This window comes from Lepus europaeus, unplaced genomic scaffold (assembly GCF_033115175.1).
Source record: "Lepus europaeus isolate LE1 unplaced genomic scaffold, mLepTim1.pri SCAFFOLD_29, whole genome shotgun sequence".
Classification (NCBI taxonomy): Eukaryota; Metazoa; Chordata; class Mammalia; order Lagomorpha; family Leporidae; genus Lepus; species Lepus europaeus.
This window is the reverse complement of record NW_026909167.1, coordinates 9,680,155-9,697,414: the sequence shown is the minus strand read 5'-3', so window position 1 is coordinate 9,697,414 and position 17,260 is coordinate 9,680,155. Positions and strand designations below refer to the sequence as shown.

Genomic DNA, 17,260 nt, shown 5'->3' with positions numbered 1-17,260 from the left:
AAGAAAGATATTCTAATGCTCTGATCATGAGTTGTAATGTCAGAGAAGGGAAAAAGTTACTTATCTTGATTTGATCATTACACATTGTATATATGGATTAAAATTTCACACTGTCGCCTGTAGATATGTATAATTACTGTCAACAAAACATAAACTCATAACAGCATCTTACTAGGTGTAAAAATATTTAAATTAATATCACAACTACTATTACAATCTTTGGAAGTATTGTATTAAGACAAACATATTCTGAAAATAACTGAATTGGTATTTTCCTAGGCTAAGTGGAGAAATTAGAAGGCAGTACTCTACCTTAAATTGGTAATCAATATATCTCTTATATTTTTTCATGTAAGCAAAATGAAGTAGTTCTTTAACTGTCTAATTGTCTATGGAATTAATTTGAATTAGGTAAATATCAAACAAGTAATAAGGAAATAAATGGTAGGTTAAATTTAGTGCAAAAATTTCTTGAAACATGCATATTCTTTATGATTTTAAATAATTTTGAACCAAAATGAGTGTATTTTAATTTCATGCTTCACAAAATATATGAAACCCCTCATATTTGTTGGACTTCAGTTTTAATGTAGGACTGCCTTCAGGATTTCCTCTAGGTCTGGTCTGGAGGTTATGAATTCTCTCAACTTTTACTTGTCTTGTAAAAGTCTTATTTCTGCTTCACTTTTAAAAGATAGTTTTGCCAGATGTAATATTGTAAGTTCTTTTCTTCCATGATCTTGAATATATCATTCTATTCTTTTCACACCTGTAGAGTTTCTGAGAATTCTGCTCTTAGACTATTAGATTTTCCCTGATAGATATCTTGACAATTTTGTCTCATGCTTTTGGGTATCTTTCACTAACCTTGACTTTTGCCAGTGTGTCTATGCCTTGTAGAAAGTTTCTATTTGTTGATTCTGGATGGGGTCTTTTGAGCTTCCTATATTTGGTTGTTCATATTTCCTTCAAAACTTAGGAAGTTTTCAACAATTATTTCATTCAGTAGTGTTTCAACATCATTTTCCTTCTATTCTCCTTTAGGTATCACTATAATAGGAATATTTGTTCACCTGGTGAAATTATGCATATTTCACAGGTTTTCTTTGTCTAAGATATTTTCTTTTTATTTTTGCCCACTTTATTTCAAATTTCAAGTTCTCAGGATCAGAAATTCTTTCATTGACTTGGCCTATTTTGTTGGTAAATTTCTCAATTGTGTGTTTTTTTTTTAATTTGGATGACAGAAACTTTTATCTCCAAAATTTCTGATTGACTCTTTAATATTTTTTTCTCCATTTCATAGTTCTAATTCATATCATGCATAGTTTTCCTTTTTTTTCTGAGTTGACTATCTGTATTTACTTTTATCTCATTATGATTCATTAGGATCATTATTTTGAATCATTTTTTAGTTAATCATAGATTTCTTTCACATCAGAATCTACTTTTGGATAGCTATTGTGTTCTTTTGGAGGTTCCATGCTTCTTTGCCTCTTCACTTGCATTATGTTCCTACACAGGCATCTGCACATGTAATAGAATAGTTTCTAGTTTATGGAGTACCTTTCATGGGAAAACAGGGTTCCACTTGTGTAGTTTCTTTGGCTTTATTTGTAGGTAACCCCAGGACTCTAACCTCCAAAGGATCTTTACAGGTCTAATCAATATCAGTAATTCTATGTGTCCCACAATAGTCCTGTCTCTTACAGTTCATTGAGGTAGTGGTTGTATTTTCTAATGGATGAGGGCTTCCAAAGATGTATGTCTTCAGACCCCAGAGACTTGTATGTCATTTTCACTAGGGTTTGTGGTGATAGTAGCCACATTTCTAGTCTGTTATGCACAAGAAGGGCTGTCCTACTATGTCACCAGACAAGCCTGAGTGATGCACGTGCTTCTGGAACTGATAATTGTAGACCTGCAATTAGTGATGTGGATGGGAAGTAATACTGAGTAGTAACACTGGGACTTACAGCACCAAAATCCTCAGCCCCATCTCTTGTAAATATAAAAGGAGACATTGCTCAGTTCCTACAGAGTGAACACAGGTCATTGTGGGGATTGACAGGTGTGGGTCTGGAACTCTGAAGTATAGACAAGATTTCCCCTGACTCTGAAGATTACATAGAAATGACTTTGAGGATTGTAATGCTAACAGTCACAACTCTGGATCTGCAAGACAGGATAGGTATCTTATCAATGAAGCAAAATGAAACCATAGATTATGCTGGGACTGTGTACTGGCAGCCATGGTCTTGTAGCAGTGGAATGGAGACAGAGCCTTCATCAGACCCTGCAGGAAAGGCATAGGTGTTTCCAAGACTTATAGAGCCAACAGTAGCAGTGAAAGAGCAGCAGGATACTGTAGAGACCTTACCCATATAAAGCTATGTATCAAGGAAAATCCAATAGTCTAACAGCAGAATTCTCAACAGAAACTCTACAGGTGATAAAAGAATGAAATGCTATATTCTAGATCTTGGAAGAAAATTTCTTATACTCTGAATTTCTGTTAAGATGAAATGAGGATCCTGGTAATTGGAGAAGTCCTCACTTTGTTAGATTATAGTTATATATAGTGGAAATAGTAGTAATGAATACTGGTAATGCAGCCTATATAAGGGCTTTAGTAGAATATGGAAAGTAATCCTACACATCTCATTTTGAAGTTGATGATTCTTAGATTTTCTATCGCATTTGTGCAGGATCTAAAGTTTAATACCTTACATGCCTTTACTAGGGAAATAGAATTATGCTGATCTTCTTCCAGCTGACAGCAAGAGCTACAAATAGCGTAGAAGAGAATAAAAATTTTTCCTACAAAAAGAAAAATCATCACAATAAGAGAAAATGATGAAAAATTTAAAAACTAATGTTCTTGATTTCCCCTTCAACTAAATTAAATTAAATATTGGGTAGCTCTCAATAGTCTAATTTTTGCTCTGGATATACTTAGGGTATAACATGACTGTAATAGGAACTAAAAATCTTTCTGGTTCAAGTATTTATATAAAGGCAACATTTCTTTAGGAAAAAGTATAAAAATTAAAATTTCATATGTAAAAATTATATACACAAGATTTTTTACAATAGAAATACTAATTTTTCCTAAATATAAAATTCTGCCATTTGGGAACTGTATAAAAATGTTTCATAAAAATTTCATATAAATTTCATCACATAATATTATTAATCCCAACATCAAAGCATAAGAATCAATGCAGATGAACTAAAGTATGATTGGATAAATATGTATAGCATGACAAAATTTATTAAGAAGAGTTTTTATAAGATTCAAATTATAGATGGAATATAAAAAATAGAAGATACTCAGACCAATTATAAGGAAAATACAAAAGAATCATCCTGAGAATGATAGGACATCCATAATCTTGGACACATAGAGTGTGATTACTCTTATTAAATTCCAAAACGAGCTCATGATTTTGGTGAAGATACCTAGAAAAATTCAGAGAACTTTCAAGCATAAAATGTGAGTTGATGATGATAATTCAGTGCAGAGAAAAACTGTAAACTAAATAAATGTCATGAGTTCTCTAACAATGAATTAGAAGTCCTGAATCAAATGTTCATTTTCAAGGTAAATGTAATTTAGCAAATCTGCATTCCTCAGTTGATATATTACAATATAAAATTATAGGTTGTAACCCTGAAAAATGATTCAGTATGGTTACAGAGGATACCACTTCCCAGTGTTTGAACAACTAGCAACGTAGGTATCATATAAACTATTCAAGAACTAAAAGAAAATAAAAATGCTTTTATATTAGTTTCTGACTTCAAGGAGAGATAGGTTCCCATATTTTGATAAATAAAGACTTTTCTAAAGAGTTAATGAAGATGAGTGTACACATGACACACTTTGTTTCTCAGGAATCAAAATCCCATTTCAAGATCTTCCAGAGACCTTGGAACCTAAGTCCTGCCATCTCAATGTGCAGGGCTGGAGGATCACTGAATGCAAGCCTGAGTATGCTCATTGCAACTTCAGGGCTTGGTTGGGGGTCTTCCCTGAAGTCCATGATCTGACCCTTCTCTGTAATGCTGCCCCTCTACCTAGGTGGTTGTGGAAGAACTACCAGTATGTGCTGACCTTTCACTTTACCATCCAGGAAATTAATAAAGACAGCCACCTACTTCCCAATTTGTCTTTGGGCTTCCAGTTCTACAATGCTTTTTCCAGTGATCAGTTCATCTGTGGAGCACTCTGAGTTGGCTTTCTGGAGGCAATATACTTCTCCCTAATTACACTTGCCAGACACAAGAAAAATCAGTTGCAATTATTGCTGGAAGTACAGCAGCATTTTCTGCTGAAATTGGAATGCTGTTGGAGCTCTACAAAATCCCACAGGTAAATGTGCTGTGAACTCTGCAGAGAGATATTTGAATCTCCCTCATTACCATTTTCTCACCTCTGATGAATGGGAAATGTGGAAGCCAACTATACACATCACACCATGGTTTAAAAGAGATACCCAGGAATGTCCAGTGTTGTGAAATTATTAACAGGTGAAAGGAGAGTAAGAAAGGGAGTGAGGGGTGGTTATGGAGATCTTTCACTCAGATTACTTTCTAGTGCCAATACATCCATCCAGGAATATTGTCTGTAGAACACTCAGAGCTCTGTGCCTCAAAAGAGCTATCCATATCATAGAGGAATCTTCTATCCTAGGATAGGGCTATCTACAGGGGTATGCACAACCATATCTGGTTTTCCTTAAAGGCAACATTGAAAATCGGATCTCCTCAAAGATACTAACGAGTGATTGAGGTTGAGTAGTTAGTGTTCATTGACTGTCTATCTAAATCTGACTTACATCTACCCAAGCAGATTTCTTCACAAGTCTAACAGCAAATGTTTCATTTGCAACTCTTCATATCACAAATTGTTTTTATTTGAGAAGTAGAAAACAAGGACAGCCAGAGACACTGAAATAGTTGGTTTACTCACTAAATATTCACCATAATGCTTGTTTAGCTGTATATTGCAGACTATGAAATCTAGGAAATCAATCCAGGTCTCTTATTTTGGTATAAGGATCTATTTTTTATTTTTATTTTTTTGACAGGCAGAGTTAGACAGTGAGAGAGAGAGACAGAGAGAAAGGTCTTCCTTCCGTTGGTTCACCCCCCCCAAATGACTGCTACGACTGCACCGATCTGAAGCCAGGAGCCAGGTGCTTCCTCCTGGTCTCCCATGCAGGTGCAGGGCCCAAGGACCTGGGACATCCTTCACTGACTTCCTGGGCCACAGCTTGACTAGAAGAGGAGCAACTGGGACAGAATCCGGCACCCTAACCAGGACTAGAACCCGTGGTACTGGCGCCACAGGTGGAGGATTAGCCTAGTGAGTCACGGCGTCAGTATAAGGTTTTTAATCTAATCAAGCCACCACTACTGCCTTCCAGGTTCTGTATTCCTGCCGAACACAGATCACAGTAGCATAGGAGAATGTGGGGCTTTAAAACTATTTTACCAAAAATCAAATACGGCAATTTATTGTGTTCTTCATAATAAATTGTTATGTTGTAAAGCTAAGTTAACTCCAAATTATTAAGAGAATAATGTACTAAAGATTTATTTCTCTGTTGGAGTTTATGTCCCATACTAGTTGCTGGAGGAGTAGGCTCTGGTCCACAAGTCTTACAGGGTGAGAATAAGGAAAAAACAACTACCTTAGTGATACTGCATCCAAAGTTCATGCATTCCCACTGCAAGTCACTAAGAACACATAGGAATCTCATCCATTTTTAATGCTTTGAATAAAGAATCCATTTCTTCTAAAAGTGGTTGACTTTGGGAATGTTTTTTCTGTGTGTAGAATGAGAGAACTGAATTATCTCCACAGCAGTCACCCTGTACCCAATAATTTTCTGCTCACATACTTCTCTTTAATAAATATCTTTCACCCTCCCCAACAGAGATAATTCCATATGCCACTGAAATGATAGTCATGATAATTATTTTTTTTTGTTTCAGCTAACATATGGCCCATTTGATCCCATGCTAAATGACAAAGACCAGTTTCCATCTCTCTAACAGATGGCTATCAATAATAGTTCTCTAGTTTATGGAATGATCTCTTTGTTGCTGCATTTTGGCTGGACATGGGTGGCACTCTTTGTATCTGATGATACAAAAGGAGAGTGGTTTCTTCAAGATCTCAAAGCAGAGATGGTAAAAAAAGGTCTCTGTGTGGCTTTTGAAGTGAAACTCCCTGCTACTAAGAGAATGTTTGCATCAACTGATATCAGTTTCTTGACTAGGCTCAGAAGTTCATCTGCAAATGTCCATATACTATATGGAGAAGTAAGGAGCCTCATCAATGTGGGCATTGCAGGACCGTACTTTTTAACCACAGGGAAGGTGTGGGTCATGGCAGCAAAGTGGGATATTGTCGTACATGAGACATACCACATGCTACATTCTTTGCATGGAGGCTTCTCATTTTCTCCCCACAGGGGAGAAATTCCTGGCTTCAAACATTTCCTAAAGACAGTGAGCCCTTCCCAATACCCAGAAGACTTCTACCTGAGTAAACTGTGGCTCCACATTTTTGACTGTTTACCTGCTGGGTCACTTTGTGGAAAAATTGGAGTGTGCCCACCAAATGCTTCCATTGAATTTTTCCCTGGAGACATTGACATGATGACCATATCTGACTCCAGTTATTTGGTCTACAATGCTGTGTATGCAGTTGCCCATGTCCTCCATAATATGCTTTTGGAGAAAGCAGAAACAGGATCCCCAGGAGATATAGCCCAGCCTATGCTTCTTCCCTGGCAGGTAAATATACCTCAGAACAGGACATGTATTGAGCACCTGATGGCATCTGATTGGTTTTATGTCAAGATCATTAAGATCTGGAATAATAGAAAATATTGTTTCATATCACCCTAGTTATTGATATCACTGTAATTATTATTTGTATTTGAAGAATTCTGACAATGGGCTAGGAATTCAAATTCTGTAATGACATTATCACAAGGATTTTAAAGATTTATGTTTTACTTATTTGAAAGACAGAGTTACAGAGAGAAGAAGAGAGACAGATCAAGGCGGGGGGTGGAGAATCTTCCATCTGCTGATTCACTCCCCAAATGGCCCCAGTGGCTGGGGCTATGCCAGGCAAAAGCCAGGAACTGGAGCTTCTTCTGGGTCTTCAATATGGATTCAGGGACTCAAGCACTAGTGCCATCTTCTGTTGTTTTCCCAGGCACATTAACAGGGCATTGGATCAGAATTGGAAAAGCCAGGTCTCAAACTGATGCCCATTGGGATGCCAGCATCACAGGCGGAAGCTTAATCAGCTATGCCCCTATAACAATATTTTCTATGCAGGATGATATGCTGTAAAATATTCTAATACAACTAGTGACAAAGCATAAGAAGAAAAACTTGATTAAAACTATTCATTGGAATGCAGACAAAACCAGACAATATGGCCTGCAGACCATATCTTACAGCAACAACTTCATTTATATGTATATGTATGTGTGTATATACATACATATATACATACACACCGTGAGCTATTCCCTCTATGAGAAATTTTTGGGGAAAATATAAATGGATTCTAGATAATACCTGTATTGATTTTGAGAAATCCAGTGCTGTTAGGCATGACTACATTTAGAAAATCTGCAACCATCAGGGATCAAAGACTGACATCCCATTGTTAAATATAAGAACTCTGAGGATATACCTAAGGACAAGGTATGCCTCTTGGGTTACAGATTAACTAGTCTGGATTTTAGTCCTGTATATTTGAATCCATTACCTACTTATAAAATATATTTAGAATTTCCTGCCTGAACATAGAAGGGAAAAATAAATTTATCAAATTTGTTGAACCAAATGAATTTAAAGCCTGTATAAAAGAAAATAGGCATATGTAAAAATTCACATCATGAACAGTACTTCTCCATATAATTTCTATGCTTACATATAATAATAATCTTTCATATACCATTTGTACTTTGCTTGTATATTACTTAGAAAAGTAAGTGACTTTGTCAAGTGGTCTTTCAAAGATAAAGTATAGATTATTTGGGATTCATCTACTCCAATTTAATGAAGATATAATAATATTTAAAGAATAAGACATTAATTTTATCCTGTAGCATATGTCATGAGGCCCAGAAGGTAAAGGAAAACACACATTAATAATATCCTATCATCAACAGATTTGAAATTTTGTTTTTGATCATACAGTACTCTGTAACAACAAAAGATATGCCTATTTTCTACAAAAAGCAATTCAAGGGTAGAGAGAGAGAAAAAAAACTCTGTTCATTATATTCAAGCTAAATTGATGCATAAAAATTATAACATATGGACATATATATCATAGAATTTTATAACTTTGGACCTACTTAAACTATCAGCAATATCTAGTTTTTAGAAAATATTTATTATGAAAATCTTTTCATGGATTTTCAATTAACCTATATGAAAGACACTAATATTTAATTCAATTATATTACATTTCAAATAGTATACACATATGCATATACCTGTTATACCACCACCATAATGAAGGTATTTAACATATAAATCCATGTTGTGCCCAAATGGAAGAATTAGGGTTAGTTTCCACAAAGTCTCAACTAAAGTTCCATGAAGGAGTTTGCCAAAGATCCCAAAAGTCACTCTCTAGGCCACACTCTACAATTTTTCTGATTGGAATAAATACTCTCTATTGGGTTTGTGAAGTAAAAACCATCTACGAATTGAACCCATGTGATGGTGACAAACCAAACAAAATGTAAGCCTCTATAAAAATCTAAAAATGTTAGGGAGGAGGAAAACGATTCCTTAGTACATATGTATTCCCTGCTACTCCTTTGAATTATCTCCCTCTTTCCAATTATGTTTGTCCTTCAGCTTCATCCATTTTTAAAGAAAATAAAATTTACTAACAGTGCTGGGGATGACATATCCTTTCATGAATCAAGAGACCATATGGCACAGTATGATGTCCAGAACATTGGAAATTTTCCTGGTGGTCTTCAATTGTTGGTTAAAACTGGAGAGTTTTCCTCCTAAGTCCACATGAACAAGTCTTGGTCATCAGTGAAGAGATGATAGAATGGCCTCTTGCATTCAAAGAGGTAAGATTCTGTATCAATGTTGAGCACATACTGGATGATCTGAATAGATTATTGAGACAAGATTAAATGTGACACTTTTAAACTAGGATATAATTCCCATTTCACACCTCAGATTCAAAATATATGGTATTATACATATTCTGAGCTAACATATATAGAAAGTGTAAATATAAATATGCTACTGGTTTTTTTTTTTGGTTGGGTCATACATATTCATACAACAACTGAGCAAAAGGAATACACGAAATTAATGAGTAGAGATCAAAATATAGACCTACAGATATTAAGTATGTTCTCCTTATATTCTGAAATCCTTAATCATATATGATGTAGGTACTCATTATTTTAATATACTATGAGCACAATTGAATTATGAGTTGATGTTATTACCTCTGTATATATTATTACAATTTTGATTTTTAATTGTGCATGCCATTCAGTCTTCAATATATGTTGTACATAAATCTCAAAGCTTTGAGCATTTCTGTCATCTTTTCACAACTGGACTATTCCAGACAATATTTTGTGTGATTTATATAACATCATTTTTTGCATCCCAAATGAGTTAGTAGTTTTCAGAATGTATGCTCTCTCTAAACTAAGAAGCCCAGAAGTAAAACAAATCCATAGTTTACAACACAATATCATGATTTTTGCTTTGAGTGAATTTGAAAGTGTGTGCACATGTCTTATGCTTTTATAGACAATATAAAATCTTCTATACAAACACCAGTGAGAACATGATGAAAATACACTAAGACATTCAAGTTCTTTTAATCATTACAACATAAAAACCTTCACTGAAAATGTTTTGAATGAAATGGTTCAATAAGAGGGGACAAATACTCAGAATGAAGGTGGTGATCTATGAAATTAATCAGGGCTGGTGCCATGGCTTACTTGGTTAATCCTCCTCCTGCAGTGCTGGCATCCCATAGGGGCACCAGGTTCTAGTCCCAGTTGCTCCTCTTCCAGTCCAGCTCTCTGCTGTGGCCCAGGAAGGCAGTGGAGGATGGCCTAAATGCTTGGGCCCCTGCACTTGCATGGGAGACCAGGAGGAAGCACCTAGCTCCTGGCTTCGGATTTGCATAGCTCCGGCTGTAGCAGCCATTTGGGGGATGAACCAATGGAAGGAAGGCCTTTCTGTCTCTGTCTCTCTCACTGTCTAACTCTGTCAAATAAATAAAAAAGATAACATACTTTAAAAAAAAAGAAATTAATCAGGTACCTTCATAATATTTGGTAAAATGTTGATAAAGCAGGAAACTTGATCATAAAAACCTCTATTATATGTCTAAGTAATATCAGCACAATATGGGTTATGAGATGTACTGGCAACCTGAAATTGCATGTCAAGTTTCTGTTGTGAGGGGGGAAATATTGACATCCTGGCAAAGTAACTGATGATGTGCAAAATCTTGACAAATGCTTCTCTTTTCTTCTCAGATTCCCAAATCTGTGTGTAGCCAGAGCTGTGTTCCTGGATTTAGAAAAGTGCCACAGGAAGGAAAACCTCTCTGCTGTTATACATGTGTTCTTTGTCCAGAGAGAGATATTTCTAATCATACAGGTAGAAAATACATAACTTCCCCCATTGAAAACTGCACTGCTTAACTGTTAAAAAAATAAAGGAAGCCAAAGATATTTTCAGTAGGATCATAGTGTATTACTGTTCTCAAAGCACACATTCACCCATTTTTTTCAATTAATCTATTTTATGATCACTACCTCCACTCCAATATATGTAGATTGTTTATTGGCAGTATTCAGCTTATTAAACTCAACTTTGGAAACGATGCTAGCAAACATCTGTCTTTAGAATCCAGTGAGAGATAGTACTAATTTGAGATCATCTATTAAACCATGCAAAAGTTTCATCATGAAATGAGAATATGTAATTATCAAGGTAATCAATGTGTCCCTAGAAGCCTGGAAACAAGTATTTTAACAAGAACTAGTGCACTCAAAGTACTAGAAAACATTTTATTTCTCTTGCACCATAAATGTAACATGATGCATTGTATTAAGTACATATAATTAATACTACAACATTGTGTTTTTGTTGAAATAATGCAATAAGGAAAAGAGACAAAATGAAAACCTGGAAATGCAACATCCTAAGAAAAGACAATTTGGTATCCCTAAGCTTCTTTTAAGCTTTTGTATTCAATAACTATTTAATGAATTATGTATCAAAAACCTAATTGTTGAAAAATGTAGAAACGTACTAGGCCTAATGAAAAAATATTTCCATTGCTCAAAATACAAGAAATAGACTTGTAATGTTTTAAATTCTCAAAAGTATCACTCAATTACCATCATCTTTGAACATAAACATTTGATTCAATCACTTCAGAGAGAGCAGAGGTATTTTTAGGTATGAAGATAATAAAAAAACTAATGACCTCCAGTATTGTTGCATGAGTGCCACCCCTAAAAACTGAATCAGACTCTTACAGCAGAAGTAGCCAAATGAATACTGATTTCTGTGTTTAAGTAAAATGTAATTGAAACAGAGACATTCCCATTAGTTGAGATGCAGTCTATGACTTCTTTCATGATATTATCACAGAAGTGAGATGTTTCAAGAGTGCAGGCCTCAAGTTATTCTGATGTGTCACATTACAAAAAAAGTTAACAAGTCATCATGCTTTCAGTGATTAATGAGTGCAAAACTTAAAAAGTATAATTTAACTTGAATAAGTTAGTAAAAAAAATTTACTCCCAACATCATTATATAAAACCAACACGACTGCATTCAAATCTGAATGTCTTCTAGTCAGACATAGCCTTTCAACATGTATATGGAAAAAATGACTAGAGGAATCTAGAGAAGTGAAAATGTAAAATGACAAAAGACTTGTTCTACTAGATATCAAGTAGTTTGCAAAAAGAAAATTCTAGAAATTAGAATATGATTGATAGTAAGATGTCCTCGGAGGTCTAGGCAATTTATTTATCCAACTGAATAGGACTAAGGAAACCCTTAAATCTGATTACCCTAGATAAATATCCTAACTCAAGGCAATATGAGACTTCTCATGAAAAATATATTGCAGACAGTAGAGGAAAAGATTGAGAGGATCCATGTCCTCAGAGATAAAACTGAGTCATAAGAAGGGTCCACCTATCACCCCATTTGCCAAAGTTGCTGTTTGAGTGGATGTGTTGATTGTATCTGAAGATGATCATTCTCCCTGAGTAAGGAGTGAGTTAACATGCTTTAGTATGGCCTGATTTTACATCAGAGGCAGTCAGTACTCACAAAGGCATTGCGAAATTGTACTCACATTTTCCACAACAGGGGAAAAAAATAAGAATTTGTGAAATTGAAACACTGAGTCTTTTCCACAGATGCAGAGCAGTGTATTCAGTGTTCAGAGGACGAGTACCCAAACAGTGAGAGAAATCGCTGCCTCTCCAAGCTGGTGACCTTCTTAGATTTTGAGGAATCCCTTGGGATGGCTCTGACCTGCATGGCCCTATGCTTCTCTGTCATCACAGCTGCAGTTTTGGGTGCCTTCATGAAGCATCGAGACACTCTCATAGTCAAGGCCAATAACCAGTCTCTCAGCTACATCTTGCTCATCTCCCTCCTCCTGTGCTTCCTCTGTTCCTTACTCATATTGACCGTCCCAACACAGCCACTTGTATCCTCCAGCAAATAACATTTGGTCTTGTGTTCACAGTGGCTGTTTCTACCGTGCTGGCCACAACAATTATTGTGATTCTGGCCTTCAAGGTTCTGAAGCCTGGAAGAACAATGAGGCAGTTGCTGATATCAAGAGCTTCTAACTCTGTCATTCCTATCTGCTCCATGATCCAGCTGATTTTTTGTGGTATTTGGTTGGGAACCACTCCTCCTTTTATTGACAAAGATGCACACTCTGAGCATGGCCACATCATCATTATGTGCAACAAGGACTCGGTCACTGCCTTCTGCTGTGTCCTAGGATACCTGGGCACCTTGGCCATGGGGAGCTTCATCGTGGCTTTCCTATCCAGGAATCTTCCTGACACATTCAATGAAGCCAAGTTCCTGACATTCAGCATGCTGGTATTCTGCAGTGTCTGGGTCACCTTCCTCCCTGTCAACTACAGCACCAAGGGGAAGGTCATGGTGGCTGTGGAGGTCTTCTCTATCTTGGCCTCTAGTGTGGGGCTCCTGGGCTGCATATTTGTCCCCAAGTGCTACATTATTCGCATGAGACCTGAGATGAATACTTTAAAATATTTTAACAACAGAAAATGTTCTAAGATATTCTGAAGTTCTTTCTCAAGAGTATCTACCACACATTCAGAGTTTGTAACCAAAAACCCACATTAAAGTAGCACTCTGATACTATAAAGTAACTAAAGTTAATTAAGCTTATTCTCCTAAAAATTTCATTGAATGTGGTAATTTAGTATTAACAATTTTATGACCACATCCCATGGTTCCTGGCCCCTATTCCTGACCCAGCTGCTGAAAAATGTATACCCTAGGAGGCAATGATGATGGCTCAGGAATTGAGGTTTCCATAGCCTTGGAAGCTCATGGCCAGATCCTCAGGAGATCACTGAGGTCATAAATAAGAGTGCTAATTGTTAAATTAACAACCAAATTCATTGTGCACTTACCCCCATATAGGACTTCTGGCTTTAATGAGTTGTACTATGAGAATTATCTGCAAAACTTGTTCTCAAACAGTACTTTATATATTACGTGTGAGTATGAGTGAAAATTGTTGAAATCTTTACTTAGTATAGAGTTGGTCTTCTGTATATAAAGTTAAACTAAAAAATGAACCTTAATGAAGAATTGGATGGGAGAGGGAGTAGAAGGTAGGACAGGAGTAGTGGTTGGAGGGTGGGTATGAGGGAAAGAACCACTATATTCCTAAAGTTGTACCTATTAAATGTGCATTCATTAACTAAAAGCTTTAAAAAAACTGTGTGAAATAAATGAAATGTGTTCTCTGTATGTACATTTTTAAAATTAAAAATATAGAATAAATATAAAATTCCTGCATTTGAAATCAAACAAACTTCACTCTTTAACTTAATAGAAAACCAAAAACAAAGATGAAATTGTCTAGAATGACACTGTGGGATGTTTCAAAACCATCATTAAAGTGAATCTTATCACAATGCAGAAATAGCAAAAGAAATTCAACTTGAGTGGGTGACAGAGAATACTATGCATAGATAGCTCTGAAAAACAATGCCATTAAAATGGCCAGAAAAATCAACATGATTTCATTGAGTTGATAAACTTTTTTAATACAGATAGTAACCAACAATCTAGCTGTTTGCATACACTAAGTTACTGATACACTAATGAAAGTAATAAAATCAAAGAAAAATATAAAGTGATATTCATATCACTGTAAATTGTGATCACTTTGTTTGGAGCTGCATAGTTTGGTAGGGATAATTACAAATTGCCAAACAAATATAAAGGAATTTAATGAAAACAGTGTAAAATTATATTTTAAAAACTATTACATATTATAGGAACTTACGAAAAGAAAATACCACTTTACAGAAGAATGCAAATGGAGAGATTCCCTCATGTAGAATGAAACAATAGAAAATTTCAACACCAGTGATAAATTTGGAGTTCCCTAAAAATTCCAAAATTTCAAAAAGTGTATGATTCAATAGCATGAAACAATACATTTTTGTCAGACTGTTCAGATACTGTTTACAGGAAACCTTCCAAGACAACTTAAAAAGTTTCAGAGGGCTGATAATCTTATAATGAAAAAAAATAATCAAAGTGTCTACAGAATCATGATGTTAGGACCATGATTCTCTAAGAAACTGAAATTATATATAGGGAATAGTATTGAATTCAAAGGGAAAAGAATAAAGGGATGTAAATGTTATGATAAAATGATGTGGTAACTGTGAGCAAACAGAGCATTTTGGTAGGAACAATGAGCATCAAGAAAATATGAGCCTAATTATTGAATAATTATCCATTAATATTTCAGGTAAAGTCATAAAAATTGCAGGAAATAAAATCCAGAAAATATCAGGACTCTGACAAAATTATCTCAAACAACACCAGCATCTAGAAATACACTACTGAAAATTTCAACATTAATGGGAAATATAATCACATAAAAATCCAAAAAGGGTAAAAAAAAAAGCCCTTGTAAGAGTAAAAATGTACCATGGCCCTAGATGGCTCTAAAAGCTTCAAAGATAAAAATTGCTTGGGTTTCCTAAAAAAACTTTAGTGAATTGTCAACATAATGAAAGAGCCAACAAAAAGGCCACATGTTCACAATGCTGGCACTAGCAAACAATAGCCTTATTTTGATGGCAAAATAAGGTAATATTCATATATTCAAACACAAAGTAAATATTAAATTTTTCTCATATTAAGGTATAGATTATATTGTGATTACTGTGAGTAGAACTTTTATTTTGTGTAGTAATCATAAAGTTTAAGCACGGGGACCACCATTGCACTGCAGCAGGCTAAACCACCACTTGCAATGCCAGCATCCCATATGGGCACTGGGTAGAGTCCTGACTGGTCTTCCAATCCACCTCCCTGTTAATGTGCCTGCAAAAGCAATGGAGTATGGTACAAGTGCTTGGTCCCCTGTTGCTTACCTTGGTGACCTCCAGGAAGCTCCTGGTTCCTGGCTTCAGCATGGCCCAGCCCCAGGATTTGCAGCTAGTTGAGAAGTTTATGAACTTAGGAAAGGTCTCTCTCTCTGTCTCTCTGTCTCTCTCTCTGTCTCTCTTTCTCTCTCTCTAGCTCTGCCTTTAAAATAAATAAGTAGATCCTTTTTAAAAAGATAAAAATAAATAAATAATAAAGTGATGAGCATATACAAAGGTATTTGAAAAAGAATACATTAACTTGCATTTAAAATATAAAATAAAGGAAAAATGATGGAAATGAAGCAAATATCTTGGTAATTACCAAGAAAGCCTGAAGAAAAGATACTTAAATCTATAGCTACACTCTAGAACTTCAAAGTTAAAGTTAAAGTTATAGTTCTCTAGAATTCCAGAAAAGCTCAATAGCATAACAACTGAGAATTGAGAATGACTGAATGGGTTACGATAGCTCTGAGAATTTGGGGACATAAAATAGCTGTAAAGAGAATTTAGATGATTTCCATCAAGTTGATATCACCAAAAAAATGCCACACAAGAAGGCCTAAATTTAATAGTAGTAGGGTTGGCTTATAATAGGATATTGATGACATTAACAAATCACACAACTGAATTAAAATGCATCATCAATAAAACAATGTATATTTTATAACATCAATAAGTTGATGAAGCCATGATGAAAAAGTTAACCATGATAGGCTATGGTTCTCTGTACAAGGATTGGCTTACACTACATCATTATATATACACATACACATGTATTCAGAATAAAAAATAAAATAAAGAATCAAATACAATACAGAATAAAAAGCAAAGATACAATAAAATAAAATACAGAATCAAATATAATACAGAATAAAAAAATAAATATGCATGTTAGTATTTAACCTATATTCTGATTACTGTAAGTAGCAGTGAGCAATAATGTAGGGGCAGCAATAGCATGACAAATGTATACAAAAAACTGTGTGAACCTATGTGTCTTAAGTGTTCACTAAACTTCATAGCTGAAAGAAAAGATCAACAATGATAAGTAAAGAAAATATTGAGTCCTTTACCAGAAAAACTTTAATGAAAGCTACTCACATCTATAGCTACTCTTAAAAATATGAATTATCAAAAGTCTATTTATACTTATAAACCACCAGAAAAGTTAAAACTATATCACATGGAAAAAGAGAATGATATGGGCCAAAAATCCTTTTGATGAACTGTATACATAAAAGTGGACAAGAAAATTATCACAATTTTGCATATGTTGAAGACCTTCCAATGTAAAAGTCAAGCAACATACTGATAGGTTTAGTCACAGAAGGGCCTTCCATTAGGTTACTGATCATATACACAGGTGATAAGAATAAATTCAAAGAGGGAGGCCGGTGCTGCGACACAGCGGGTTAAAGCCCTCGCCTGAAGTGCCAGAATACCATATGGGCACAGCTTACAGTCCTGGATGCTCCTCTTTTGATCCAGATCTCTGCTGTGGCCTGGGAAAGCAGTAA

At 35.2% G+C, this 17,260-nt stretch overlaps 1 protein-coding gene across 1 annotated transcript; it reads left to right on the top strand.

Annotated features, from left to right (window-relative positions):
• Positions 1 to 3,443: 3,443 nt before the first annotated feature.
• On the top strand, positions 3,444 to 13,404 carry LOC133754830 (vomeronasal type-2 receptor 116-like). The gene is given in 9 exon segments (XM_062185218.1): positions 3,444 to 3,496; positions 4,085 to 4,212; positions 4,215 to 4,375; positions 6,004 to 6,810; positions 8,911 to 9,067; positions 9,070 to 9,137; positions 10,584 to 10,707; positions 12,492 to 12,758; positions 12,761 to 13,404. Coding segments are annotated over 9 exon segments (2,409 nt in total).
• The last annotated feature ends 3,856 nt before the right edge of the window (positions 13,405 to 17,260 follow it).